This window comes from Pomacea canaliculata, linkage group LG7 (genome assembly GCF_003073045.1).
Source record: "Pomacea canaliculata isolate SZHN2017 linkage group LG7, ASM307304v1, whole genome shotgun sequence".
Lineage (NCBI taxonomy): Eukaryota > Metazoa > Mollusca > Gastropoda > Architaenioglossa > Ampullariidae > Pomacea > Pomacea canaliculata.
The window spans coordinates 18,638,587-18,665,674 of NC_037596.1; the positions used below are offsets into that span (position 1 = coordinate 18,638,587).

At 46.6% G+C, this 27,088-nt stretch overlaps 2 protein-coding genes across 8 annotated transcripts in view; both read right to left on the reverse strand.

Annotated features, from left to right (window-relative positions):
- The window catches only part of LOC112568945, a 197,683-nt gene that overhangs the window by 37,750 nt on the left and 132,845 nt on the right, over nucleotides 1–27,088 (reverse strand). Inside the window, exons 1-2 of one of the 7 annotated variants that reach the window (XM_025246530.1) lie at nucleotides 5,184–5,279; nucleotides 4,434–4,775 (exon numbers count right to left, since the gene is read on the reverse strand). The exons of 2 other annotated variants lie outside the window; for them this stretch is intronic. In XM_025246530.1, coding sequence (XP_025102315.1) covers nucleotides 4,434–4,775; nucleotides 5,184–5,274 — 433 coding nt within the window. In that variant the 5' untranslated portion in view covers nucleotides 5,275–5,279. Of the gene's footprint in view, nucleotides 1–1,115; nucleotides 1,458–2,086; nucleotides 2,673–4,433; nucleotides 4,776–5,183; nucleotides 5,280–27,088 lie in introns of those variants that run through there. 4 more of the 7 variants (XM_025246524.1, XM_025246522.1, XM_025246523.1 and 1 more) reach the window with 4 other exon arrangements.
- On the reverse strand, nucleotides 10,000–25,709 carry LOC112568947. Its single transcript, XM_025246534.1, has 4 exons — nucleotides 24,874–25,709; nucleotides 23,389–23,730; nucleotides 11,029–11,257; nucleotides 10,000–10,334 (listed from the first exon to the last, which is right to left on the reverse strand). Exons 1-4 carry the CDS (start codon nucleotides 24,959–24,961, stop codon nucleotides 10,322–10,324), a joined length of 672 nt encoding a protein of 223 aa, XP_025102319.1. The 5' UTR covers nucleotides 24,962–25,709; the 3' UTR covers nucleotides 10,000–10,321.

Genomic DNA, 27,088 nt, shown 5'->3' on the forward strand with positions numbered 1-27,088 from the left:
ATTCTAGAATAGTTTCAGCTATCTAGTCAGTTGACAAACAAAATGTTTGTTACAGAAATCTCCTTTCGCTGTTACAACATCCCCCCTTCAATAAGAAAACTTTCCCCAGACCATAATCTACTGAAATGTAAGAACACGAGGTCTTCTGATCCAAACCTATCTGACAATTCCACACTCTACCCTCGCAACAAAGCTCGGAACTACCGTTACTCTGGCGACATAAGCTTGTTTAATTACTAGCTTGGCTCTTAAATTCACCTAAGAGTGTGGTTGGATACCCCGAGATAAAGACAGCGTTCACACACACAAACACACAGTCTGTCCTGAATAACATCCTAAGGACAGATGCTTGCAGCAGAAAAACGAATCAGTTGGAAAGAGCCCGCTACGTGGGTCCGGCCATATGTGTGCAGCGAGGCTAAGCATAATCCGTCTACCCCAGTACTGCTAGTCGGGTACCGACAAGAAATGACAACTCTGTCTACATACCAGAACTTGCCGCCGAAGGAAGAAACAATACAAGCAGGCAGATAAAATTCGCACAAATGTATGACCTGGAGGACTGGGCAGCCATGATGGCGAATTGTTTTCCTCCATGCACAACCCCGACCGGATTTTGCAATGCGGACAAAAGCGCGGCCGCGGAGTTCCTTCCCTTTGCGGTCGGCGTAGGCTGGTGCTCCCGAGTTATTTCCCATTAAGGACAGCAGCCCAGCGCCAACGCCTGGGTGAAGATGCTAAATGAGGCGAAAGCAAGAGAATGGGAGTGGTTTTCAGGGACTTATCTCGTGCATAGATGGCAGCACTGTGCTGAAGGCACGGTCTCGTGTACAGAAGCGAAAGCGGTGTTACAGTCAGCCAAATGGAAGACATTTTAGCCAGTCTAGAAATCCGAGGTCAGTGCCAGGAAATCATCACGAGACCCGTACAGTATACATGTGATGCATGTATGACAACGACAAAAACATTCCAAGGTTATTTTAACCAAACAGTTGACATTTAAAGTGAGGCTGCGTGAGAAAGAAGATGATGATGATAAAAAATTATATTTGTTGACTTTCATGTGATGAAGAATATGAAGAAGGTGGTTGTTGACTTTCTGTGTTGATCCTTACTGGCTTGCCGAAGCACGATGCGCCATGACAGGGTGCGGAAACGCCCACCCGCGGCGATGGTGGAAATGTTACAACCTAAGGTGCGAGTCTCGCCCTCCGCCAAGTCCGAAATCAAAACACTCAGACGACTGCGCTTGGAGTCCGTGGTGTCCACGTCACACGACACAAACAACTCGGACGTGGTGCACTCCTGTTTGGCCTGGTTGACGTAAGCAAGTACCCGGTCGTCCGCCACCCGGTACAGCACCATAGCCATGACGTCAACATCGGCCTCCAGGCTCGCTCCACTGCACACCACTCGGTGGATGTTGTCGAACGTGAGGAACAGACCAGACGACAAGCCTGAAATATTAGGAGTTGTCGTTAGATAAAAGTATTGGACGGTGGAGAAAACTACTGACCACACAAGAAAACAGTAGCTACCCTTCGGGTGGATGAATAGAAGACGAACGAGGATAATAAAGAACAAGAAATAGGAGGACGAAATCTAAGAATAATATTATAATTTAAAGCACAAAATAATTGGAAAATAATTAAATGTTTTGTCTTCCTTTAATACCACAGACTATTCCATAATCGAAGCAGCCTGAACCTTAACCTACCTGGCGGTAAGCCAGGTGTTTGTGGACGTGTTCACGTCCCTTCCATTTCATTTATCACCGGTGCTTAGTGTGCACTGAAAATAAACTCTCCTACAGGGCAGCTGACGTGTAAGTGATTAATAATGCAACTGCAGCTACTGACCAGTTCTGTGTGTGGAAAGACCGTTATAAAGGCGCTTCACAGACTGGATATAAAACGACGATCGCACCCCAGCACACCGCATGCCTCATGCCTGTGGGTAAACAGCTTCTGTCGCTACCTGCCGCTACCAACTGCCGATAGCTCACACAGCCCCGATCACTTGTGACAATTTATTATCGAATATGTAAGCAGCGAGACTACACACTACACAGGTACAAAGCACTTACCTTGCGTTTCTTGCTGAACGTTAGCCGAGGACAACGACGTGACGACAACAGCGAGGACGACCGTCTTGAACATTGTGAGTGGCACAACCATCATGGCGACGGCAGTTACTCTCGCAAACCTCTCCACTGCTTTCATTTCTAGGCCAAAGCACAGAAACTCCAGAGTGCATTCCCCTTTGTCGATTCAATCGTAAGTGAGAAGTAGTTATAGCCCCTGAATTCCGCCGTAATCAGTATTGGCGCTGTCTCTATCGATCACGGCGAAATTGCACAGCAACGATCGGGTGTGCAAAAAAAAAAAAAAAAAGGATGCCAGGAATAACACGTTTCAAAACGCTTGGTGATTGGACATTCAGCATGACAAGGAGTTCTCACTGCACCAATTAGGAAGACCCGGTGTGAACGTGTTCTTCCCTCGGCGCTAGCATCTCCAATTAGCGTTAGCATCGCTAATTAAAGGAAGAAGACAAAAAAGAGGTGACTGTGATGACAATGACGATTTTTAAGGGTCGCGAAATAACAGAGAATGAAAACGATGAAACAAGATAGATGATTATGATAGTTATCATCGCGAGATGAAGATATCGAGCGAATCTACGATTCAATTCAAGAGAGTGAGAGAGTAACACGAAAAGAGAAGCAGACAGGCAGGCAGACACACATTCAGACATTCTAGAAGAAAGAGGAGGAAAGCAAGAACTTTAAATTAAATCTTTAACCGTGTTTTTTTTTTTAAAGACAGAAAAGTAAACAGTGATGAAATGGATAATGAAATATAAAAAAGTTTTAAAAAACATCCTTAGTAATTACAAAAGCTGAGTCTACAGCTTTCAAAAAGATCCATATTTTCTGATTACTCACTGATCTGATGAATCGAAATTGTCCAGGAAAGAAGTTTCGATCGGCCGCGGGTGCCGACAGCGGTAATATTACATCCATAAGCCCTCGACTCTCCCTCGGCGAGATCCGAGATCAAAGCTTTCAGGCGAGTTCTTCTCGCATCTCTGTCGTCAACGTCACAGGAGACAAACACGTGCGCCGCCGTGCACTCGCGCTTGCCATGGTTGACAAAACCAAGTGTTTCGTCACTCGTTACCTCGTAGAACACCATGGTCAGCAAATCGAGCTCGGTGTGCAAACTTTGCCCGCTACACTCCACTTCGTGGATGTCTTGCAATCCCAGAAAACGCCTAGAAGACAAACCTGAAGGAAAGAATAACCAGGTAGGATTTGCTCTCACTGGATGCATAAATGTTATATTCATTAAATCGACGCCCTGAGGTCGATATTGTAAGCGGCGTTTCTTAGACAGGGACAGGTTAAAAAAGCTGACTACGTGTCGAGGTATCACGACGAGGGCGACAGTCACTGGTGTAACGACAGCTAATCATCCACTAAAGCTGTTAGGATTTGCCACGCCTGGCAGCACACAAAGTATGACTAGGCTACCCTTCTTCAACAAGACGGAATAGCATAATAACTAAGCCAAAAGAGATTAGTTTAGGTTAAAGTTTCAGCGTCAACAACCTGCGCCCCGCAGTACACGGACAGCATGAGTGCCGTGTGCAAAGTAATGGCCGGGGGCTTGCTTCCTGCATCGCGAGAGGAAAAACCACAATATACATACCGTTGGCCGGCAACTGGCCCTCGGCGACCACCCAGAAGCAGTCAGTGACCAGAGACACAGAGATGAGCATCAGCAGGAGACAGCAGCTGGCAGCCATGATGGTGTATACACCCTCCTGCCACTAGCCATAGTCTGACTCGTTGTGATGCTGGTAAAGCCGCGCCAGTTGCCTCCCTTGCAGCTTAGCGGCGGCTTAAGTCACATCCCCTAAAGGAGTCGCGGCTATCGGGTGAGGTTATAACAGCGAGCTGTGGTGGCCATAGCCTCTCTCTGAAGCCAGCACGGTATACCACAACAAAAATCACGAGGTTTGAAAACTCGGCCTTACATGGCGGCTACTGCAATATGACAGCAATATTAACAGCTAAATGCACACACCGAGGAATAAGGGTAGGAGGGTAGATGGACAATAACTCCACTGAGTGGGTGGATGAGGAGGGAATGTGCCCCAGAGCGCGCGCGTCAGAAATATAGACAGAAAAAAGAATATCCGCATTCTTCAATATTTGTATGATAATGCAAGTGAAAGAGCAAACACAGCTGAAGGGTAGAAACGTTCACACGTAGAGGAGACAGCCACGCAGCTAGCCAGCCAGACATGGTGATCAAGGCGGGTCACTTGGTCTGGGGCCGGGAGACAACTTAAGCCTCCCATTAGCAGACTGCTAAGTCAGAGGACTACCAACAAGCTCGCGGGGACCCTGACAAGAGTCATCTTACTTGAGTGCGTCAATCTGTGTGTCCACGTGAAATAGCGAATAATCCCTCCCGAGGTCATGGCCGTCAGGTTGCACCCGAACACCAGCGACTCGCCGTCAGCAAGGTCAGAGATCAAGATTCGGATATTGTTGTTTTTGGTGTCACCCTCGGCCACAGTGCAGGACACGAAACTGTCGGCAGTTGAGCACTCGCGCTTCTTGAGGTTGGCGTGACCCAGCACCTTGTCACTGCCCACCCGAAAGAGAACGATGGAGAAGGTATCCAGTTCGGGTGGAAGCGTGTCACTGTCGCATGTCACTTCGTAAATGTCGCTGAAGCCCAAAAAAAGTCGAGATGTTAGGCCTGCAACGAAGGGAACACATTGCATACCGTTACCCTCCCGAGTCATTCCTCTCATCAATGCCCTCAACTGACTAGCATCGTCTGTGTCATCACCACTTTTTTAAAAAACAAAAGATGCATCAAGCTGTACAAATGTCAACAACCTAACATTCTATGTTTACTCATACTATCATCTTAACAACAGTTCCAGAAAATGGTATCTGTGTAATATTTGAAAATCAAATCATAACATGGAAACTTATTTCTTTGAAATGTGCCGTGCGCAAAAAGGCAAGCAACAGCGTCATTAACTTAGCTTTGCCCTCAACTACACCTGACTCCACATCAGCGCACTGGTCGTCGCCAATAAAACTGTCTCTCTGAACAAACAACTGATAACAATGTGAACGCTCGTCGCTGACGACATACCTGATGAAAAGGTCTCGGCTTGAACCGACATCGGAATCCACACAAGAGCCAGAGTGACGGAAACAAGTGTTGCCAGCCGTGCAGCCATCATGGCGATTGTACTGCTGACTAGAGCTCCACTGGTCGGGAACACGAGTTACTTCCCTTAGCGCGGAAAGTCAGATGCGAATAAACAGTTGCATCCCCTTACTGTCGGCATGATCGATGAGCATGGCGCTATATAGCTTCTGTGTCGCGAGGCCGCGAGATGAAATCGAAATCGACCACAAAAGACAAGCCAGTGGTTTTTTTTCTTTCAATATTATAAACAGTTTTTAAAAATGGCTGAATGAGAAAAAGTTTTATAATAGAATGATTTCCATGGTTCTCGAGTAATCAACTGAGGAGAAGGTATGCGGGGCTTGATGTGTGGGGTGTGTGAATGTGTGTATGAATGCGAGAGTGTGTGTGTGTGTGTGTGTGTGAATGTGTGTGAATGTGAGTGTGTGTGTGTGTGTGTGCGCGCGCACGCATGTATTGAAAGACTTGTCCTGGGGGACTGGTCACAAAATGGAGATTGCCCCCCAGGCCTGCAGTTTGAGAGCTGGTAACCAGCAGAACGGCACACGCATTGAAACACCGTAATGAAGCAAAGGAAACGGCCACAAGCACTGGCAGCCAAATTACATCCCAAAGCCAGGGATTCTCCAGGGAGAGGAGAAGGGATCAAGGACCTGCTTGCACTGTCTCCCCTGTCAGGGCCCTGTGGTGGAAGGGAAAGGTTAGCGTGGGGGAGGGGAGGGAAGAGGACCATTCACCCTTACCGTAATTTAAGTGAATTAAATCTATACTTCAAGGGATCATCACTGAACTGTCTCTCGGCTAAAGCTCGTATGGGAATTAACTGGCACTACTTTATGCTGTGTGAAATGGCCGCCTCACAATGTCTAAGCAGCTAACGCCGTCCATACTCCAAAGTCTTCGACAACATCACGGCAGTCGTCACATTTCACTCCATCCTCTAAACTGTAAAAAACCAATTTAAATTTTAGAGGAAGGATTACACGAGACTCGTCTTTCCACTTGACTAAAGAAAATAAATAGTAAATAAATCAAACTGAGTATATGTCAGTAAGGATATCATCGCCGTACTTTGACACCCGCATGCACACCCGAAGCTGACTGGTGAGATCAATCATCATCGATCATTTGCTGTAGTAGCTTGGTATTTTAAAATGCTGCCCCGCACCTGAGACAATTACAATGAGGTTTGCACCAGGTAAGGAGATGCTTACAGTCCCAAGTATGTAATCGTCAAACAGGATGTACCCCGGAACTGACTACAAAGGCCCTGCCACCCGTTTGTACCGGCTGATGACGTCATGACATCCGTTATGCCACACCTCAGCCACCAAGGCAAGGGCAGCGACTCGTGTCATGGTTCCCCGACAAAGGACATTTATTATTAACAGCGGGCTGCGACTACTCCCCTCCCCGAAATGCATGTGGACCCCACTCGCTCAGCCAGCCATTAATCCCGAGCTAAATCGACAGCTTAGACACAGTTCTGTGCACATGACACTCGATCGCGAGTCCTAACATCAACAGTTCCCCCCACCCTACTTCACACACCTCCCTTCTCCTCATACCAATCCATTTCATCGCTACTTAGTGCTTTTCTAACGGTAAACAACAATAAATGACGAACAGTTTACAGTTACAGCTGCAAGCTATCATTCTCCAGTCTGAACCAGTGGGTAGCAGCCTCTCATTTCTGTTACAGCTGCAGTTGCCGTAATAACAGCTGCCGTTTATGACAGCTGGTTTCTGGAGAGCTGCGGTGATCAGAAGTAGTTTCCATAAAACTGCCACAGCCACCACTCTGTAGTGCCTTCCACTGGCGTGCCAATGGCGAGCCTGGATACACGAGTTGTTGTTGGCATGGATGAGGATCGCTGGCGCTGGCTGTGCAGCTGTGTGTTGTCTACACCCTCCCTCGACCCCTGCACCCCACCACCCACATCCTGGCTCTCTCCTCTCAAAGGAACAGTTCATCAGAATATGCGATTAGACGCTTCTTGCCCCCAGAGTGTCACGTGACATTATCACCTCCCGTAACGAGGCCTACAGCTGAGACTCGAATGGATGAAGCTTGTCGCAGATGATGTGTGTATGTGTGATGTCACATGTCACACATACAATGTACAGCTACACTACACAGAAACCCTGTCTGCAAAGTACAGGTGGACTACAGAACTACTTGTTTACAGCATCAGTGAAGACACAATGTAGATGGTGCGTCTATAGAGTGTGGATGTATTTACACGTGACAGACAGTCAGGACACAAAGGTAAACTTTACACAGCTATCATACCTGTGGACTATAAACATGTCACATAATGTTACTCTAACCACGGCTCACCTATAGCAGAGTAAAAATCAACTATTCCCGAAAAAATCCACCACAATCAAGAAATAGCAAGATGGGTGACTACAGATGCTCCAAGGTGGACTGAACATGAAAACCACACGAGTCCACCCCACCGAATAGTACGTCTACTTCCAAAACAAACTATTTAGGAAGATGAGGTCCCAGGAGTCCATGTTAAGCATTACACCCGTTTGAAGAATTTCTTGGTCGACCTGCAGATTTTCTGCGTGTGTCTTGTGTCACGTGTCATGGATGTAGGAATTTTGTACAGGTGAGCGTGACAGCAGTCGGTCACATACTGTAACCATCTGAGCTGCTTCCTGGACAAGTCACGTGATAAGAAATGACCATCATTTGTGACCCTGATTAGAGCTATTGGTCACGTGACAAGGTTACCCAGGTGGTAGTCACGTGATGTGGACGGTGAGGTATTGTTCACAAGACGCGAAGAGAATTGCGGAGGTAGGCGATGTGCGACTAGAGACACAGGACAGGTAAAGTTAATTACGAGACAGAGACGTCACGTGAGCTAGGGGATACTCACCGGCCTGGTGAAGAACGATGGACCACGACAGTGTCTGCACCTGCCACTTGACGACGTTCACCGACATGTTGCACCCGTATGCGCGCGACTCACCCGCAGCCAAATCGTACACTAAGGCCACCAGCTTCGTCCGCCTGGGGTCGCCACTGTCGATGTGACACGCCACGTAGGTGTCGGTGGTGGAGCACTTCCTGTCCTTGACCAGTGCGTAGCCAAGTTCTTTGTTGTCGGTCAGCCTGTACAACACCATCGTCAGCAAGTCTACATCCGGGGTTAAGGGCTCGCCACTACACTCCACCTGGTGGATGTCGGGCAAGCTCAGAAAGGCCTGTGACGTCAGGCCTGAAACAAGGGCGCCATCTGTAGTCGGGGATCATCTATATTGTCATCTGTACTCCAAACCGATTTGACCCTCACGAACTTTTAACTCAAACTAACCCCTTCCCAGCAACGACTCCAAACTTGAACTCCGGCCTTTGGCTTCTCCCGCTGACTGTACTACGCACTAACACACACAGGAGCTCTTACTGACCTGCTATTGTTGTCTATTCTATAACAAAATAAAATAAATATAAAGCAACTTGCTGCACACACACTGTAACAGATATTTACACTTTAAATACAGTCGCCATCATGTAGCAGCACAGCGCCAGGGCCCGTAACTCTGCTGTGGCCCACAAACACTAGCAAAGACTGGTGCAAATAGAACTTTCTTCCTCCGCGCAAAATGCACGATAATTATGCAAAACAAGACATACTAGCGCGTTGCCGAGAGCTTAGTGTGAAAGGAAGCGGTTGAAGCAAGTCACAGACTCCTACCTGTGGGTGTCGAGCGAACTCCAAAGACACAAAAGCCAGCGCCGACGACCCAGACCTGCGCCCACCACTGCTCCGCAGCCATCATGGCGACCCAGTCTTCAACTCCCAGACCTCACAGCCGATCCGGCTACTTCGGCAGCAACATGATTACTAAGGAGTTCTCTCCCTTCGATTCTACCGTCAGTATTTGTTTGAGAAGTTGCATCCCCTGGACCAACGTCAATACTCCACGCGCACAGATCAAAAGGTTGGAGTGGATAATCGGCCCTGATACGTACAGTCTGGCCGCCGCAAAACACTTTTATCATGATGATTAATGTCAGCAGCGGCCCTCGCCCCACCCACCCGCGGCACTGTCCCTGTCTGATAAGGGGACATAATCCAGAGCCGGGGGCTAGGAAACCGAGAGACAGAAAGAATGAGAGCCTGACAGACAGGTAGAACAGGAAGAGAAAAAGAAGAGAGGAAGAAGAAAGAAACGAAGAAAAGGACAGGAAGAGGGATAAAGAGACAGTGAGAGAGACAGAGAGGGAGAGGAGAGAGCGGAATAGAGAGAAATGAAAGAGCAGGACCTGGGAGAGCAGACGCTGCCGCCAGACAAAGTAATAAAATATTACTTCGACGACAGCCGTCCCCGCACGTGACATAATGTACAACATGCAATTACCCGACACCCACCTCAACCTATTCAGCATACATATTACCCCTCATCCGAATAACATACAACATGCAATTCGTCTGCACACACCACCGTCTGTACGGTATGTAACCGAGCCCGCACGTCACAGCAGTTACGGCATATGATTATCGCCACGCACGTCACATCAGTTTCCTCTACCCCATGTTCACACCCAGAGACCGTCAGGACACCAAAAGTGATTTTTTTCTTCTCCCTCATAGTTCATATCACGGACATAGCAATCGGTACAGTCGATGTTTATATTATTGTTTAATGTTCGAGATGTTTCCATTACATTTCTCTCAGTCACAGCCTTATGTCCCGCCATGTTGTTGCCGTAGTGACGCTACTCACGTGTCTGGTGTATGACTGTTAAGGACCATGAAAAAGCCTTGACCTTCCAGCCGTCCTTGACAGCTGTGACGTTACATCCGTACATGCGCGCTGCGCCCTGAGGGAGGTTGGTGACGAGGGCGCGCAGCTTGGTTTGCCTGGAGTCTCGGTCATCCATGACACACGACACAAACATCTCGGAGGTGGAGCAATGGCGGGTCTGGAGGTTGACATAGGCAAGAGCTCTGTCAGAGGGAGGAGAGTGCAGCACCATGGTTACCAGGTCGACGTCGGTGGGCAAGGCTGCTCCACTACACTCGACTTCCTGGATGTCATGCGACCCCAGGAACAATTTAGAAACGAGCCCTGAAAAAGTCAAATGTCTCTGAAACACAATTCATGAAGCAACAAGCAGGAACACAACGATTTGGTCTTCAGCATTAATATCGCTAAGGAATCATTAAAGAAAAGAAATAATATAATCTGAAACACACACAGGAGATGGCGGGTGCAGATTACTTCCACCACCGGAAGTGCACTTTTTTAAAACCAGCACGATTTGTAGCTGGATTTTTCCTGCATTTCTGATATCATATCAAGTGTCGGTTACTTCAAAGCGCCGTCATAGGAGAAGCGAAACAAGGCGATCAATAAATTTAATTAACCCAGAAAACTGCTTCCACTGCCTGCTATCTAATATTCATTAAGAAAATAATATTCTGAAGTATGGATCAATAACACCGCGTTTCCTTTTTTTTTCCTTTAAAATCGATTGCACCTGACTCTCATTTGGAGTGAAATGAAATGCAAGAAGCATGTTGGCGCGCTGTGAACTGTTTGGGAGCGCCCATACTTCAATGATTGAACGTTCACAGAAATCTCCCGCCATCTCGGTGCGTGTCGTGTGCAAAATACAACCCTGCCTCGCAACAGGGCGGCTTCCAGTGGGACTGTGGGCCACACCGAACCAGCGACAACAACAGGCACGGCCGGGTGTAGTTAGAATTATTAAACAAAAATGACATCGTCTGCAAATCGATGAGCGAAAGGGGTACCCTACCTGTGTCCGCCGCCCGGGTAGCTGCCGTCCACAAGTGACACAGGGCGAAGAGAACCGTGGACCGCTCTCTTAGCCTGCATCCTTCCATGATGGCGACGAGATGCCAGCAACTGCCTCTCCTCCCCAAACTGCAAGGCGAGGCGGGGGAGCTGGAGTTGCCTCCCTGAGGTGGCAATGTTACAGCAGGTTGCGTCCCCTGCACATGTGCTTCCCGGCAACAAGCGAGACCCTGGCGGTGGGCGCGGATTAGGCGAGAGTAAAAACCGTTAAATAAGGCAGGTAAGTATCGATCTCGTGCAAACATCACTGCAATGGCGAGATCTCGTGAGAGGTTGGTCAGATCTACAGCTTGTTTCTAACATAACTACTTCTTCTTTCACATGACCTGTACAGGTGTGAAAATGGAAAGAAACAGATAAATAACCAGTCTATATACATGTCGGTATATGCCGCATGTTGACATTAACAAAACATGGATATAATCTGTAAGAAAGTCGAGTAGCATCGGAAAGAGGACAAGCAGCAGTAGTTGTGACTGATAACCATCGTGATAACAATGATAATCGAGGTGTCGACGAGGAGAAAGTCGAGGAAGAAAGGTGTCAGTTATGAGTTATTTTAAGAAATAAAAATTGTCATACGCCTTTCGCTACAGTTACAGAAGAAGTGAAATGTACCCGAACTCCTACCTATGACTGGATTTCTCTAGACTGGTGTAACCCTCATCCTCCCATCTTTTAGTTTCGCGGTGGACCGCAATAATCAGAAACATCCGCCGATTGGTAAACAGAGCACGTGCTTCTCATCTCTGGCTTCAGACATCAATCGTCCATAGTCACGTGTCTTTACGAAAACACAAACATTTACAAACGTTTCATCCCTGAAAGCAGTCTACTGTGTTACTGTTCAATCTCATATCATATAATATTGTTACTGTTTCATCTAATACTATACAACATTGTGTTGTTACTGCCATCTCTCAAACCAAATCAAACCCAAAAAGCAGTGTTCTGTCTACCGGAGCATGCAAGTACTATGCAATAAGCTGAAAATATTTCAGTATTTCACACATCGGACAAAAATCATCCGCAGTCACACAGCTGGCACATATTCTAGGAGTTCTCAATCAAGTTTGCAGCGTCATCTACCGGCAAAAAGGTCGTACCGTAAAGGTCAAACAATCATTGCAACATCACCACAGAAAAACACCGCGTCAGGGTGTTATAGTATTTATAGGTTATAGTAGTTCATCTCACCTTCGGTTGCCACATTCAACACAACTGTTGTAAGTAACAGTGGCCACACCTGTCATTTCTCACACATCCCTTTGGTCACACCCGTGTTTAGTGACCCTTGACTGCTGACCTTACAAAAGGTCAGTCGGCGCTAACGAGCTTCGGTGCGATCGTGTCAATAAATGAATCAACACAGACCCATAAATACATTTTGACACATAGGTATTGAGTGTTTTTTGACCAAGGTATTGCCTCCCCCCAACAGAGTGTCTCTATCCGTTGATGTCTGTGGATGTATCTGTAAGGGCTCAGACCTCTGTATATGGGCAAATGGGCAACGGGAGTTCTGACAAATGAACAAAATTGACTGGATGGCTGGATGGCTGGATCAAGAGATCGATGGATGGAGAGACTCAGAACATAAATATCACAGCGCCACGTCATGTAGGCAGAAAGACCGTAAACAGTCTTTAAGATGTCGAGGATGTTGTTGATGATGCAGTCAGCCAGACAGTCAGACAGAGAACAGTCAGTCGATTCCTACTTAAAAGTCTCGCACGTTGGAGGATCAATAACTTGCCGAGAAAAGGTAGTCTGGAGCAAGAAATCGTGGCTTGTACGTGTTAAAGAGGTGGGAAGGTAGTAACCGCAAGATATGTTGTTTGCTTCTTACGTGATGAACCTCCATCCTTCTCCACCTCTCCTCCCACAATCTCCTTAGTTTTGTTTTCGCGGTGGAAAACAAATATATACTACAAGAATCCACTCAGAAAACAGGTCGAGCAGCAAATTTTAAATCAGACAGTGAGACAGCGTGACAGACAGACAAAGAAAGAAAATATAAGCATAAAGAAAGCAAAGATATGTTTGTCTGTGTGTGTGCGCGCGTGCCATTGACAGAGATGCACACCGGAAGAAGAGCGGAAAGAATGAGTGGGCTGGCAGTACAATACAAGTAGGGCCGTACTCACTAGTCTGATGAATGACTATAAACCAGGACAACATGGTGGTGCGCCCACCAGGCTGCATGGTGGTCACATTACAACCATAATGTCTGGCCTCGCCCTCCACCAAGTCCGAGATCAACGCCTTCAGCCGGGTTTTGCGCGAACCAGTGGCATCGACATAACACGACACAAACACATCGGAGGTGGCACACTCGCGATTCTTGAGATTCACAAACCCCAGGACTTTGTCCCCCTGAACTCGGTACAACAACAGCGACAGCATGTCCTGGTCGGAGGGCAGCCCTCGTCCGTACACTGAACCTCGTGGATCGTGCTAGAGCCCAAGAATGATGTTGCAAGGAGGCCTGGAACAAGACACGAAACAGACATCAACAGTCATCCTGATGTCAACAACGAGCATTTGTAATAAATAAACACCTCTGTTTCTGAACGCGGATATAAATAAAAATAGTTTATGTCTTTAAACTCAGAAAGTTAACCTTTTTTCAAAGCGCATTTCTATTAGCCTCTTTTTAACAACCATTACCTGGATAAATGAATTCAAATTTGTTTGTCATTTTACAGCAGTCCACCTGAGTGCAAACCTTTGTCGGTACAAGAACACGACACCTGCAGAGATTGGCTTTTACGAGCGCGGTGTCTGCAAGTACCGAGGGTAGCGCGGACGTCCAGGTATGAATCACACGTTTGCAGCCAGGTCAATATTCCTCGCTGCCATCAGCCACATCACGTGCCGTGTGCAAAAGGCAAGCTAGAGCACAGGATGACTCAAAACTTCAACAATGACGGACTGCAGGCAAAATGGCTGCCTACTTCTCAACTCTGCGACTTCCAGTGCTGCCAGTGCTTCACCTGCCATCAACAACGACTATTGAAACTTTGCAGACGACTCACCTGTGTCGGAGTGGACGAGGTGTGCGATGCAAGCGGCGATGAAAAGAAAGACAGATGAAGCAGGAGCCCGGGACGGAGCGGCCATCACTCGGGAGGTTCACACGCCAGCTTCGACTGAAAACTGGAGTTGTCTCTCTCTGCCAGCTGGCGGCTGACTAGTTGCTTCCCTTGGACTACTACCATCTTCGACTTTCGTCCCCTGAATGGTCGCATCCCATTTCACGGTCGCATAATTTCCAATATCAATTAAAGATCAGCATTATCGTTAGTCGATCATCTTTATCATGAAGCAAACACACGGTGTGCATAGTCTTGTTCTTTTCGACATAAACTTCCTTAGGGGTAATTGTCACAGCGGCTGTTTATATTTATGCAGGTAAACAAACAGAACGACAGAGAGGAAAACACTTGAATATACACGCGGTCAGATCAAGCATAAATAATTTATCTAATTATTAGCGAGAACAGTGTAAAGAAAGACATGATCGAGACACAGAGACAGAGTGAGGCTGGTCGTTTATGGCATACATATTGTGTGTGTAGGGTGTGTGTGTAGGATGTGTGTAGCGTGTGCGTGTGTGTAGTGTGTGGGTGTGTGTGTGTGTAGGGTGTGCGTGTGTAGGGTGTGTTTTTGTGGGTGAGGGTGCGTGTGTGTGTGTTTTACGCCGAGCCAGCAACTAAGGCTATATCACCGCAAGGCAGACAGCCCAGTAAACTGATGCCACAAACAGAAAAAAGAACACTGTGCCCGAGACGAGACTTGAACCTTAAACATCTATTCTTCACTGGCATGCATGTTTGTGGTACGATATTGTATCAGTCAATGAAGACCTTTTATGCACTTAGAGACTAAAGATGATCACTCTTAATGCCTGATGACAGTCCGTATTGTCAAACATCAGAATTCAGCTTCTCTTCTACTCCACCTTTTACATTTAATTCCATCCTTTATCTTACATCTCAGTTACTGCCAGGTTTCATCAGGACACAAAAGATCCTACTCTTCCTTTGACTCTCTCTCTCTCGCTGATTCACACACAAATGGAGCTTCTATACACACTGAGTATAATCACAGGTAAAGTACATCGGACTGGGGGTGAGATAGACTGACAGACAGACAGACGAAGCTGGACATTGTCGCGAGGGAGACCATCACCTGGGGGAGAGGCGGATGTCGACTTACTCAAGTGCCGCGCATGAATCCTCCACGAGATGACCTTTGTCTCGCCGCTGGCCTCCACCGTCGTGGCGTTGCAGACGTAGGCCGCGAGTGGCCGGGCGCCAGGTCCGTGACGAGGATCGTCAGGCGGCTCTGGCGCGAGTCCACATCGTCGATCTCGCACGAGACGAAGTTTTCCGAGGTTCTGCACTTGCGATTGCGGTGATTGGAGGATGCTATGACTTTATTATCCGGCACCCGATACAATGCCAAGGACAAGACATCCACATCCGAGGTCAGCATCTCCCCCGAACATCGCATCTCCTGCACCCCGGAGTAACCCTGGAAAGGTCTGGATGTCAAGCCTGGAAACGAATTGATTCTCCGGGGTTAACACAATTTGGGAAAATTCCTGACACTAAGAAATCCCCATAAAAAAACCCGCTCAAACGTTGGTGAGAGTGAAATGCTAGAAAAACAAAAGCCAGTGTCTGGTCCGTGTTCAACATTCACAGCCATTTCATCAGCACAGCTGCGGGCGACCGAGTAATAATTAATTTGTGGCACGCACATCTTGCTCCCCAGTGACCTATAATAAGTTTTACAACTCAGACAATGCCGGCACCCAGACACTGGTAATGAATAGCAGTCGATACCTCCATGGCCTCGCTCCTGTCCAACCCATAGCGTGCCGTGTGCAAAAACAACCCTCGTCGCACTATTAACAATGGAATACATCGCTTCTTCTACAGAACAACAGTCGCATTTTGCAGACACCACGCTTTCTGAAAGCTGTTTGTAAGACATCAGTATGAAATCTGTCCACGTACCTTCTGGAGAAACTTGCAGGCCGCATCCCAGCGTTGCCAGCAAGACAAGAGTGTGAAAATGTCTCCTCCAGGAGAGAAGTGACACTTGCACCTCCACCATGGCCAGGGCGCCGTCTAGAACTAACCCAGAGTCGCGAGTTTGGGGTCGTGATTATAAACGGCAAGAGTGCCTTCCCTTGCCTGAGGTCTGGGAGGATGTACGAGTTGCAGCCCTTGAACTGCGATAATGACAATATTAACGTTCCCAGGCAAACACCGGGAGAGGGCGCGATCAATGTCTGTTTCCACCAGAACATATCGAGAACAGAGTCAAATTTCTTCATTCTCCCAACATTTTCAGGTGCTCATTACACACAGCTGCAACCTTGTCTGCGGGCGGTTTATCAATTATCGATCACGATAATCGAGGAAAGAAGAAAAGGGAGTGAAAAGAAAAGGAGTATAAAACTGAAGGAAGAGCGGAATGGAGTAAGCACACGGAAGAATAATACAACGTCACTCTGAACTGACAGTTTAAAATAAATAACAATAATATGAACGGTCTCTTATGAACAGTAGACTATATTGTAAGATTATATTGTTTACAGTGATTTGATTATCACGTGACCATGACGCATAGCTGCTGACCTCACTGACCAACGTGCACGGTACGTATTTGTCACCGGCGGGTGGTCGGTCCTCAGTAAGCCTCGAGTGCTGTGCGTACATTGCTTGTCACAGATGATTACCCATAATATTGATAGAACAGATTAACGCCTGAAGCTAATGTGAATAATTAATCACAAATATCGGCGACTTAAGCCCGAGATGAGTGTTGCAGTGTTTGTGTCTGTAGTCCCCCAGTTGACCCCAGCTGAAAGGACTGGGTACCTGACCCCACAGAGGTATTGGGGAATGTCTCTAATACCCCCCCCCCCCCTTAACGACCTGAAAATGTTAGCAGAACAACAATTTCAGTGCTGTTCACATTAATAGCTTTCCTTATTACGAGCAAACAATAAATAATTAACAAGAATATACGATTACATGAACTGTTATTAGAATCCAGACTGATTAGCACCATTTTCAATTCCTTCATCGGAGGTATTAACGGAAAATAGTTACAAGCCAAGAGAGTCCCGCTCTGTCTGAATAATTAATGAAAAGCAGCTTGAGTGTCATCGACAAATGTGGAAACAAGTTTGAACGCACAATATTATTGAAGACTTGTGTAATGGGGTTGCTTGTTAAACAGTTTCTTTGATGGCAGATTGGATGACTAAATGTGGAAACTGAAAGAGAAAGACAGAGAGAGACTGAGAGACAAAGAGCGGAGTGGAAGTGGGTGGGGAGGATTCAGTGACCTAACAGAGAGGCAACAAGTATGAATCTCGACTAAGTAGTCACATAAAGAAAACATATTGTGCTCAAGAAAGTATCTAAACCAAAACCTAAACTCATTTACCCATCTCTCTCTATTGGATGGAATCATTTTGCCGCTGCGCTAGCAGATCATCAAAGCGAGTTTATAAAGACACAAAAAGACAGAAAAAGACAGACAAGTGAAGATGCAGAGACCTGCTGGCATCCTTTTATACAACTCACAAAGCAGAAGAAAATTTGAGGTACATCGAGAGACGACTAAACATGAAAATACCCCAGAAACATGTTATAGAGAGACCGGATGACGGCCGATATGGGGTAGGAGCAGGTACTTGTATACCCCACCAAGGTGATCGCAACTTACTCCAGGGATGGACGACGTCCACACGCCATGACAGTACCCTCAGGACCCCCCCTGGCGCCATCGTCGACACGTTACACCCATAAGCCCTCGAGGAGCCCTCAGGTAGGTCGGCCACTAGAATGGCCAGGCGACTCATTCTGGAATCGGCTTCGTCAATGACACAGGAGACAAAGTAGTCTGAGTTCCAACACTCCCGCTTGTAGTAGCTGAAGGAGGCCAGGACTCGGCTGCTGGGTACCTGATACACCATCATGAAGAGCACGTCAATGTCTGGTGAAAGCTGTTCACATGTACACACCACTTCACGTATGCTCTGCTCTCTACGAAAAGCCCCGGATGTCAAGCCTGAAAATAGTATCGATTGCTTGCTTTGTTCGAACAAAATCGTTCGTCGATATTATGAGGCACTTAAACTATGACAGCCCGCGGGATGACAAACTTTTGTGTTTACTTATATCAGAACATTTGCCTATAGAAAATGGTTTGAATAGTTATATGTTTACGGTTATTAGTGATTTACTGATAAACTGTTGAAACAACAAATGTCAATTTAGCGAGTTTGTGTGTCTTGTCATTTAATAGACATCTGAATATGCTGCCCACTGGCATGATATTGCTTTGCACCGACCGCTCCTAAAACTAGAGTGCCGTGTGCAAAACTGACTCATGGCGACTGACAAAGAAAGTTGCAGTCAGGAACTATATGGCAGCTTCACTCAAATCCTGCCGCCTCACAGGTGTTAGAAAACCAAGGCGTGAGGCCACTTTACATACCGTGTGAGGACGACTGTGAGGTCCGGTTTTTATCCCCACCAGCGACACGACAACAAAGAAGCAACACCACCAACAACTCAACAGCCCTGGGCACGTCATGGCGGGAACACTGCCTCACCAGAGTTTCGGGCCTTGGCATTGAAGAAGAGTAGTCTCCCTTAGGCACAAGATCTCACGAGTTGTCCCCCTTGGAAGTTTTGGTGCGTTCGCAGCAAAAGTAAAATATACGAAGATGGTTTGACATAAGTCGCAAAACATGTGTCAGCATCAGGAGAATGGTGAGGCCGGAGTGAGATCAGTCACTCAGTAGTTCTGAATGCAGAAAACAAATTACATCATAAAAAGAAAGAAAGAGGGTAGGATGACAGGGATGGCACGTGTTGAGTCAACTCAGGGACTTCCCACAAACCACTTCTGTCATTAAGTATGACGGGTGCAAGTGAGGAGGTAGAGGAGTTGTCCTCATGTAAGTTGGTTGCTTGAAGTGTCAGTCGACTTTTCTTCCAGTCCGTCTCGTCAGTCCTCTAAGACCTAAACTGAAACCAAAACACTTGCACCGTCCCTGATTTACGAAGGCGAGAATCTCTGTGGTCATCATTTCAAACAAAACCACCGAGAACACATCGGTGCCTGAAGACAGAGGTCGCCCAGTGTACCATACCCTGTGTATATCCGCGAAATAACCTTGTTGACAACACTGGGAGCAAAACCATATTCGGCCTGTCTTCTCTCCTTCCGCTCACAGAAATAGCAAAAATGAAAATATTTCTGTCTAACGCAACCAGCACCTGCAAAGATCTTGCTTCTGCTTGAAATATACGAAACTAAATGGCGCATCATAATGTGAATAATTGACTAGGCCTACTTCTCTATTCTATCGAGTTTCGAAAAAAATTGCAAAACGTAAATTAATGCAAATAACAGTCTTGTGTCTCAAATTACCATAATATTATGTGTGGGAGGAGCAAAATAACCCTGACCTTTTGCTGTGAAGCATGCATCAATACAAGTACGCCTCTCCTCCTCATCTCTCCTCCAACATGTAAGTGCCGTGCGAAAAAGCAACCTGTCTTGGTGCAGTGAACTGTGTATGGAAATGTATCCTGTCCTCGAACAGAACATTTTTTTTCTAAGGAGACACGCGAAGTCCAGTAAGAGTTGGTAAGCATTTATGTCGCACTGGTTATTCGTGTAAAAAAAAAAAAACGGGAGCAGCAGCAGTAGTAGTTGTACAACAATAACAATCTTTGTCGGAATATCTACCTATTAGTCCAACAATAGTCAAACCTGTGTTGAGCAGTGACTAAGACTCCTTGACACTGACACGGGTAATATTTATGCACCGCTTCTCGTTACTTTTTGAAAGAAAAGTCAAAACTTTCTTTGAGTTGGTTCACCCACAATCACAAGCACACGATAAAAACTTCAAACGTAACATCGTTTTTTGTACGGTTCGTAAAAGATTTGGATTGCTCAGTAAAATCAGAAACATTTTAATTTTTTTTTCAACTGTAAATTGAATATAAAAGTCTCTTCTTCCTTAACTATCCGTAAATACTTCGCTTGTAATAAGTCTTAAAACGCATATCTACACCACAGATCAATTGCAGAGTATTAACAAACTAAAGAAATCCCAGGGCAGCGCAAATTACAATTAACAAGAATTTCCTTTCCATATTGCTTCGTGAAAACAGGAATCCTTTACAGTATCTACGTCATCTCATTCGTATATCTTACAAACAATAGGAGGCGATATATTAAAAAAAAATCTTGTTTACCTCCTGGTAGAATGTCGACTATAATTGACGATTTCTCCCACGGCGCATGAAAAATTAATATACGTCGCAAAGGGACGCTACTCGACAGTTCAGTCCGTAACACGTGCGTAAGGAATGACGAGTAGCTTCCCTTTAATCACCTGATTGCCCTGTACAGCAAGTCGCCGGAAAATACAAAAAATGATGCAAAAACATTCATTTGCTCAAAACCAGTTAAGTGAACGCTAATTAATTATACACTAATTAGGGTTAAACATAATTATAGTTATTTAGAACAGTGGCACTGAAACATTTATAAGCTGCGACGAATACAGTGACCGGGTGGAAAGGTCCCTCGAAATGATCAACCAGTCACCACGACTGGGTCATCACCATCCCTCCCTATCCCAGTTTTTTAGACCTGTGACACTACAGCCATACACCAGTGACCTGTCATCCCTCAGGTCAGCCACTAGCATCTTCACCACAACCTTTCTAGAGATGCTGTCGTCTAGACGACAGGAAACAAAGTTACCCAGCGTGGAGGACAGGTGTCTCTTAACGTTGACAAGGGCTAAGACCTTGTCGTCCAAGGTTTGCTACACCACCATCAACAGCAAGTCTCAGTCGGTAAGCAATCTTCTTACAGTGAACACAAGTTCGTGAATAGAGATTCACAAAATGTTTTGACACCTGGAAACATCAAATTTTAACTGTAGTTGACATCTGCGGCCAATAAAACCTTTCATCTCGTAGTCAGGAATATACGTGCGTCAAGTAAGATAAAATGTGTTCAACAAACAATTTTTCACTTTCTATGAGTACTCTAGAGGTATGTTCACTCCTACTGAGTTTATTATTCACTATTACAAAGCAACTCGAGCAAGAAAGGCCACGAGTTTGGAGGGCAGGTGTGCAACATCGTTCAAGTCTGAAGTGTGCTGCTGAACGAGGTTCCGCGTGGTAACAGCGAATGAGTTCTTCTATTTGTGCTCAATTCGCTCCACAGGAAGCGTATGACTACCTGCCAATTTCCAGGTGAGTCTGAGCTGTGAGAAAGATGCATCAACCCAGCCTTCTAAAACGCCATTTGTCGAGTTTTTCTTTCTTGTTTTTGGTGAAAGGCTTTTCGTGGAAAACTTCAGCCACGACTAATGCCACTGAAGTTGTTTTTCGAGCTAGTTTTAATAATACAACATCAGCAGCATTACGGACTTTGTCTAATGTTCTTAGCCACGGACTCGCGACGAAAAGTGGTTCTTATGCTTAGAGTTGGGTAAGACGGCTCTGCTGGCAAAGACCATCATAAAACACCATTTTAAATAACAGCATAAGGAGACTGCTCAACTTGGTGAAATGTGTTTTACAAGTTGGTTTTATCTGTAGAATGTGACCATCTGTGGAACTGTGTTGTGTGGCTTTGATTGAAATGCTTTGACAGATACGATCCCGCGACTACTGTCATTTTTTATTTAAATTCTACGCTTTTTTCTCAATACATCTCATAACATTTAAAAAGGAATTATACGCCACATTCTCGATATTACTCAAGGCAGAAGAGGAAAGTTCACAAACACTTACTTGAACGCTGAACAGGCAGAGACCAGGACTGAAGTTCTACACGAAGACCCGCTGGCCTTACCATGGAAATGTTACAACCATATTCCCTCCATTCCCCTTCCTCCAAATCGTCGACAAGAACGCTCAAGCGACTCCTTCTGGAGTCAGCAGCATCAGGTCACATGATCCAAACTGACCTCTCATCGTGCACTCTCTCTTGGCGACATTGGCGCGGGCGAGCACCTGCCCGCTGGTCACGTGGTACAAAATCATCAGCAGGACATCCACCTGGGGGGGAAGGCATCCTCCTGCACACTGCAGCTCCTGCACGTGTTGAGAGCTGTGAAACGCCTTTGCCGTCAGCCCTGGGGAGGGTAAACGATGCTACACATAAACACAACCACCATCATGGCTCCCCGAGCTGAGTGCGGGCTCCTGTTAAAGGCTTAATCGACCAGACAGCCGGCAGTCAGGATAACTTAGAGACGAACACTCCACTGATTTCACAACTGACGAAAGATAATAACCATCAAAACAAGCGAAAATATTGATGGTGATTGAAATATTAATTTCATGTGTAAACACCATAGAAATTAGCTTTTAGCACACAAGTCTTACTCGATCGAATCTTTCATGATTCGATGAACTGACTCGCCAAATTATCGTCTGCAAAGGGCATGTGTTTCCCTTAAAAAAAAATCTTAATCCTGGAGGTGAAGCGAAAGAAAACCAAAATACACTCCTCTCCATCTTTCCCCTACCCCACCACCACCCACTGGCAAGACAAGATGTCTGACAAAAGTCTGACTGCAGGAAAAGAAGTGACCAACCTGTACAAGAGGATGGCGCCTCCCTGGCCCCGCCAGCAGCCACAGTCACAGTGAGACGAGCGCTCGGCCCAAGCGGCGAGCAGCCATGATGGCGACCAGCAAGAGACTGATGCCGTCTCGCTCAAAGAGCGGACAACCAGAGTACAAACATCACCGAGTTGCTTCCCTTTATCCCCCCTTCCCCGTTTTATTTTCTCGCTCATGCGGCGGTTGCAGTCCCTGAGCTAAAACAGACAACCCTGTTTTTGTCAACTGTTCATAGATTCATCATTAATTTCCATCTAAAATTGGGTTTGGGATGCACGTGCCACTTGACGACAAGAACCATGGCAAGGGGCAGAAAGACAAATCGAGAGAAAAAAAAAATCCTTGTAAAAAACCTGGAAACAACGGCGCACTTTAAACTGTGTTGTTAATAAATGTATTGGTGTAGCAGATGGAGCACCAGCTGCATTCACAAGTACGGAAAGTAGGAGAGGAAAGGATGGTGAGAATTGTACACAATCACATACACAGCAAAATAATGTTGTCAACGAGGTTAATATACTGTCCAAAATAATGCGCTACATACGGGTATACAGTACCCGGTTACAAATAAGTTACCAGTGTCGTGACCCCAACACTTACTAAGGCGTTGCACGGAAACAGCCCAGGCCGTGGTTTGCACCTGGCCCCCCGCGCTGACGGAAGTGACGTTGCAACCATACTTTCTGCTCTCCCCCTCCTGTAGGTCTGTTACCAAGACCGTCACGTGACTTCTCCTGGGCTCTGAGTCGTGCACGTGGCACGAGACGAAAGCGTGGGCGGTGGAGCAGTGGCGGGTGGCCATGTTGAGGAGAGCCAGGGCCGGGTGGGTGGACATCCCGTACACCGTCATCAGCAGCAGGCTACTGTCAGGGGGGAGCGCGTCCCCGCGGCACTGCACCTCCTGCACGTGTGGCAGACCGCGAAAGAGACCCCAGGTCAGTCCTGCAAGACACACAGCACCCGACACTCCTGGACGTACGCATGCATGCGCACGAATACTGCTCCCTCTAGGCACCAGAATTAGTTACTGTCAGACAGCTAGGTGACCTGTCAATCTGCTAGGTGACTGTGTCAGACAGCTGACCTAGGTGACCCGTCAGCTAGGTGACAGAGAGCTAGTTGACCTGCTAGGTGGTCTGTCAGACTGCACTTTTTGTCTTTTCGTATCAGGTAACGGGAAGTACCTGAAGTAGCACTACTTGTTACTATCTCGTCAGGAAGCAAAGGAATAAGACGGTACCACTGCCAGTAGCTCTTGTGTGTGTTCAGATGGAATCACTACTTTTAGAGTTAGAATTCCATGCTACTGTCATATAGCAGTACTTGCTACCTTCTTGTCATGACACTGTCACAATACTGCCATAGGGACATGCTACCTGTAATAAAACTATGCAAAGAAGGGAAGGAAGAAAGTTTGTCATTGCTATTTTATTTTCATTGTCACTGACTTGTCACTGCTGCTAACATTGTCACTCGTCTGTCACTCCTGCATGAGCTCCATCAACCTCTTCCTCTCCATCAGGCGGAAGTAACGTCTGTGGACGTCACACTAACCCTCTGAATATCCACTGAACTGAATATCAAGATGTTCACTGATCATGGAGCAGGCAGTGCAAACAATACAAAACATGTTAATCACACAAAAAATCCGTGTCCTTCGATCGAAACGGTGAGTAAGCAAAGTGAAAGCGAGGTTAGCAGCTCTCGTTTTTAGAACAACAAAAAACAAGTTGCAACAGAACAGAGTTGTGCCAGCCTCTCTCTCCTGCGATACACTATTGTAAAACGTCCGCACCGGCCGGTTAATCAATGAAGTGTGACACATTAGAAATATGAAACATCCCCGACAATATCATACAATTGGCAGTTATTGTTTGCACTGCACTCCTTCATCAGTCACATCAATAGATTCCATCTGACAACCGAGATGTCTGCGTGCCGTGCGCAAAAATGTTTTCTGCCTGCCTGTCTACATTACCGCACCAGAAGAACAGCACTCGGCATCGAGCATAGAAAGTCAGTTAAATGCGCCGTCATCTGCCACCCAGTACTACGTACAGGTCAGGGCAGTGCAGGCAAACATACCCGTTCTGGAAGATCCGATTGCAGGTGGTAGCAACTGCAGCAACAGAAAAGCACCCAACGCAGTGGCAGCCCATCTCGTGTCCGCCATCTTGGCAAGAGTGTAGCTAAAGCTGCCAGGAGAGCTCTGCACTACAGCGTGGCCTCCCTTTCATCGCACGCTGTTACATTTTTTTTAAACCCTGAACAAAAATTTAATTGGTCGCCGAAGCAAGTTGCGATTCCTGACCCCTGACCTCCTGAGTCAGACACGTGCAGAATCTAAGCAGGAAAGGCAAGGATGTAGTGGAAGAAAAGATCACTCTGGCTGAAACTAGGCGCCGTCTAGTGGAGGCAGTAGGAAGTCCGGTAATTTACGTCTGTAAAGTGGGCGTGATGATGACGTCGACACTTTTTGCGCTCAGCGCGTGACAAAAATGCCGGCTTCAAGACAAGCCATAAAGTTCTCTCCCTTTTGTGGATGGGTAATCTAGGGGGAGGCCCTCGTTAAGTGAGCGACACGGCCACTGACTCAACAGGAGCCAGAGAGGCGAGGTTCAATTTTAGCCTCCGCCAAGCCAGGAGCACACAGGGGCAGTTTCATCAAGGGACGTCATCAAAACAGCTTGGTGTCTCCAGACATCTATCCACGGTTAGTACAAGAAGAATAGCCTGCCCTTGCCCTCTAGTAATTTCTTTTTTTATTACCTCTATGTTTCAATGGGGACAAGATTTTAATTAAAGAAGACAGCAGGGGTGGGGTTGTCTAGCACACAGGGAGACGGTGATGGACGGAGAGGGAGGTGGTGTAGGATTGGAGGTTCAAAGGTCGGAAGACAGGACAAAACTAGGGACGTGAATATAGATTATATGCTGTAAAAGGAGAGATAACTTTCGGACCACTACCTTCACAGTCGTTAAACATGGCGTCTATTTAACGAGAGAGAGAGAGAGACAGACAGAGTGAAAGAAAGATAGAGAGACATGGTGAGAGGCAGAGGGCGAGGTAAAAATAGTAAATAGTAAAAAAGTTTGTGACGTAAGCACTCACGTGTTTGTCATCTGTGGTGTCGTGTGAGACTTTGCATGTGCATGAGTGCGTGTCTGTCTGTTTGTGAGAGAGAGTGAAAGGGGGTAGGGGTGGGCATAGGCAGTGGACTACCTCCGAATGTCGAGGTCCTCTTGACGACTAAAAGGTAACGCCTTCCCTACAGTGCAGAGAGAAATACGAGGCTAAACCATTCAGGTGGTCAAAGCCACAGGTAAACCCAAGGAACCTTACAAAACCACGTGACATTGTCTGAGAAAAGTCTACCCGAGAAGGAAGTGAACAAGGATAAAACGCGAACAGAATATAAATAAAAGAAAACAAAACACGAAGTGCATGGGAGTGGCCAGCATCATACCGTCACATTAAGTTTTATTGATTGTTATTTTTAATCTTATTTCTGTTATTTTACTTTCTTAATGCTCTGTATTTTAAATAATGTTTTTTCTGCTGTGTGACTAGCTACAATGGCGAGACTTGCTAAGTGCACTTGTAGCCTCCACAAGGACGATGTGAACACGTGTGAATGAGGCGCAAACATCGCACAGACACCTGAACAGACAAGCGACAAGACAAATTCATCTCGGGAAGAATGGACGTTGCCATAGTAGCGAGGATCCGGCGCTGGGCGTTGACAAAGACACCGACATGGGAAACGAATCACCGAGGTCAAGGTCGTGTTTACTCTGACGTCACGTCCGTGGTGTTGCTATGGTGTTGCTATGGTGCGCCAGAAAACGTCCAGCAGGACAGAAAGTAACCGTTTTTGATGACAACCGCTCCTGTTCCTAACGCCTCGGAAATCTGTGACGTAAACTCGCCCGAGAGCCCGGATGAGCACGTGCGAACATGTTAATCATTGAAGGAAGGAGGGCTGCGGTGGAAGACAAAGCCACGCGCCTTTTCTACGCAAGAAAAACGTGTTTACTGGAGAGAGGCTATTAGCAGCAGAGAGCTCGCATTACAGGCCAGGCCAGTGCCAGACAGTCCGCATCGATAAAGTGCTGCCAATCAAGATTGTCTAATAAGATGTGTACAGACGACAAACACGGAGTTTTATCGGAAAACCTGCAACATATTTACCTTCTCATCGCCGCGCATGCTGCAACAATGCTGTGGGCAAGTGGGCAGACAATTTACACAACAAAGATTAGATTATCTCGCGTGAGCCACAATAAATTAAAATATCAA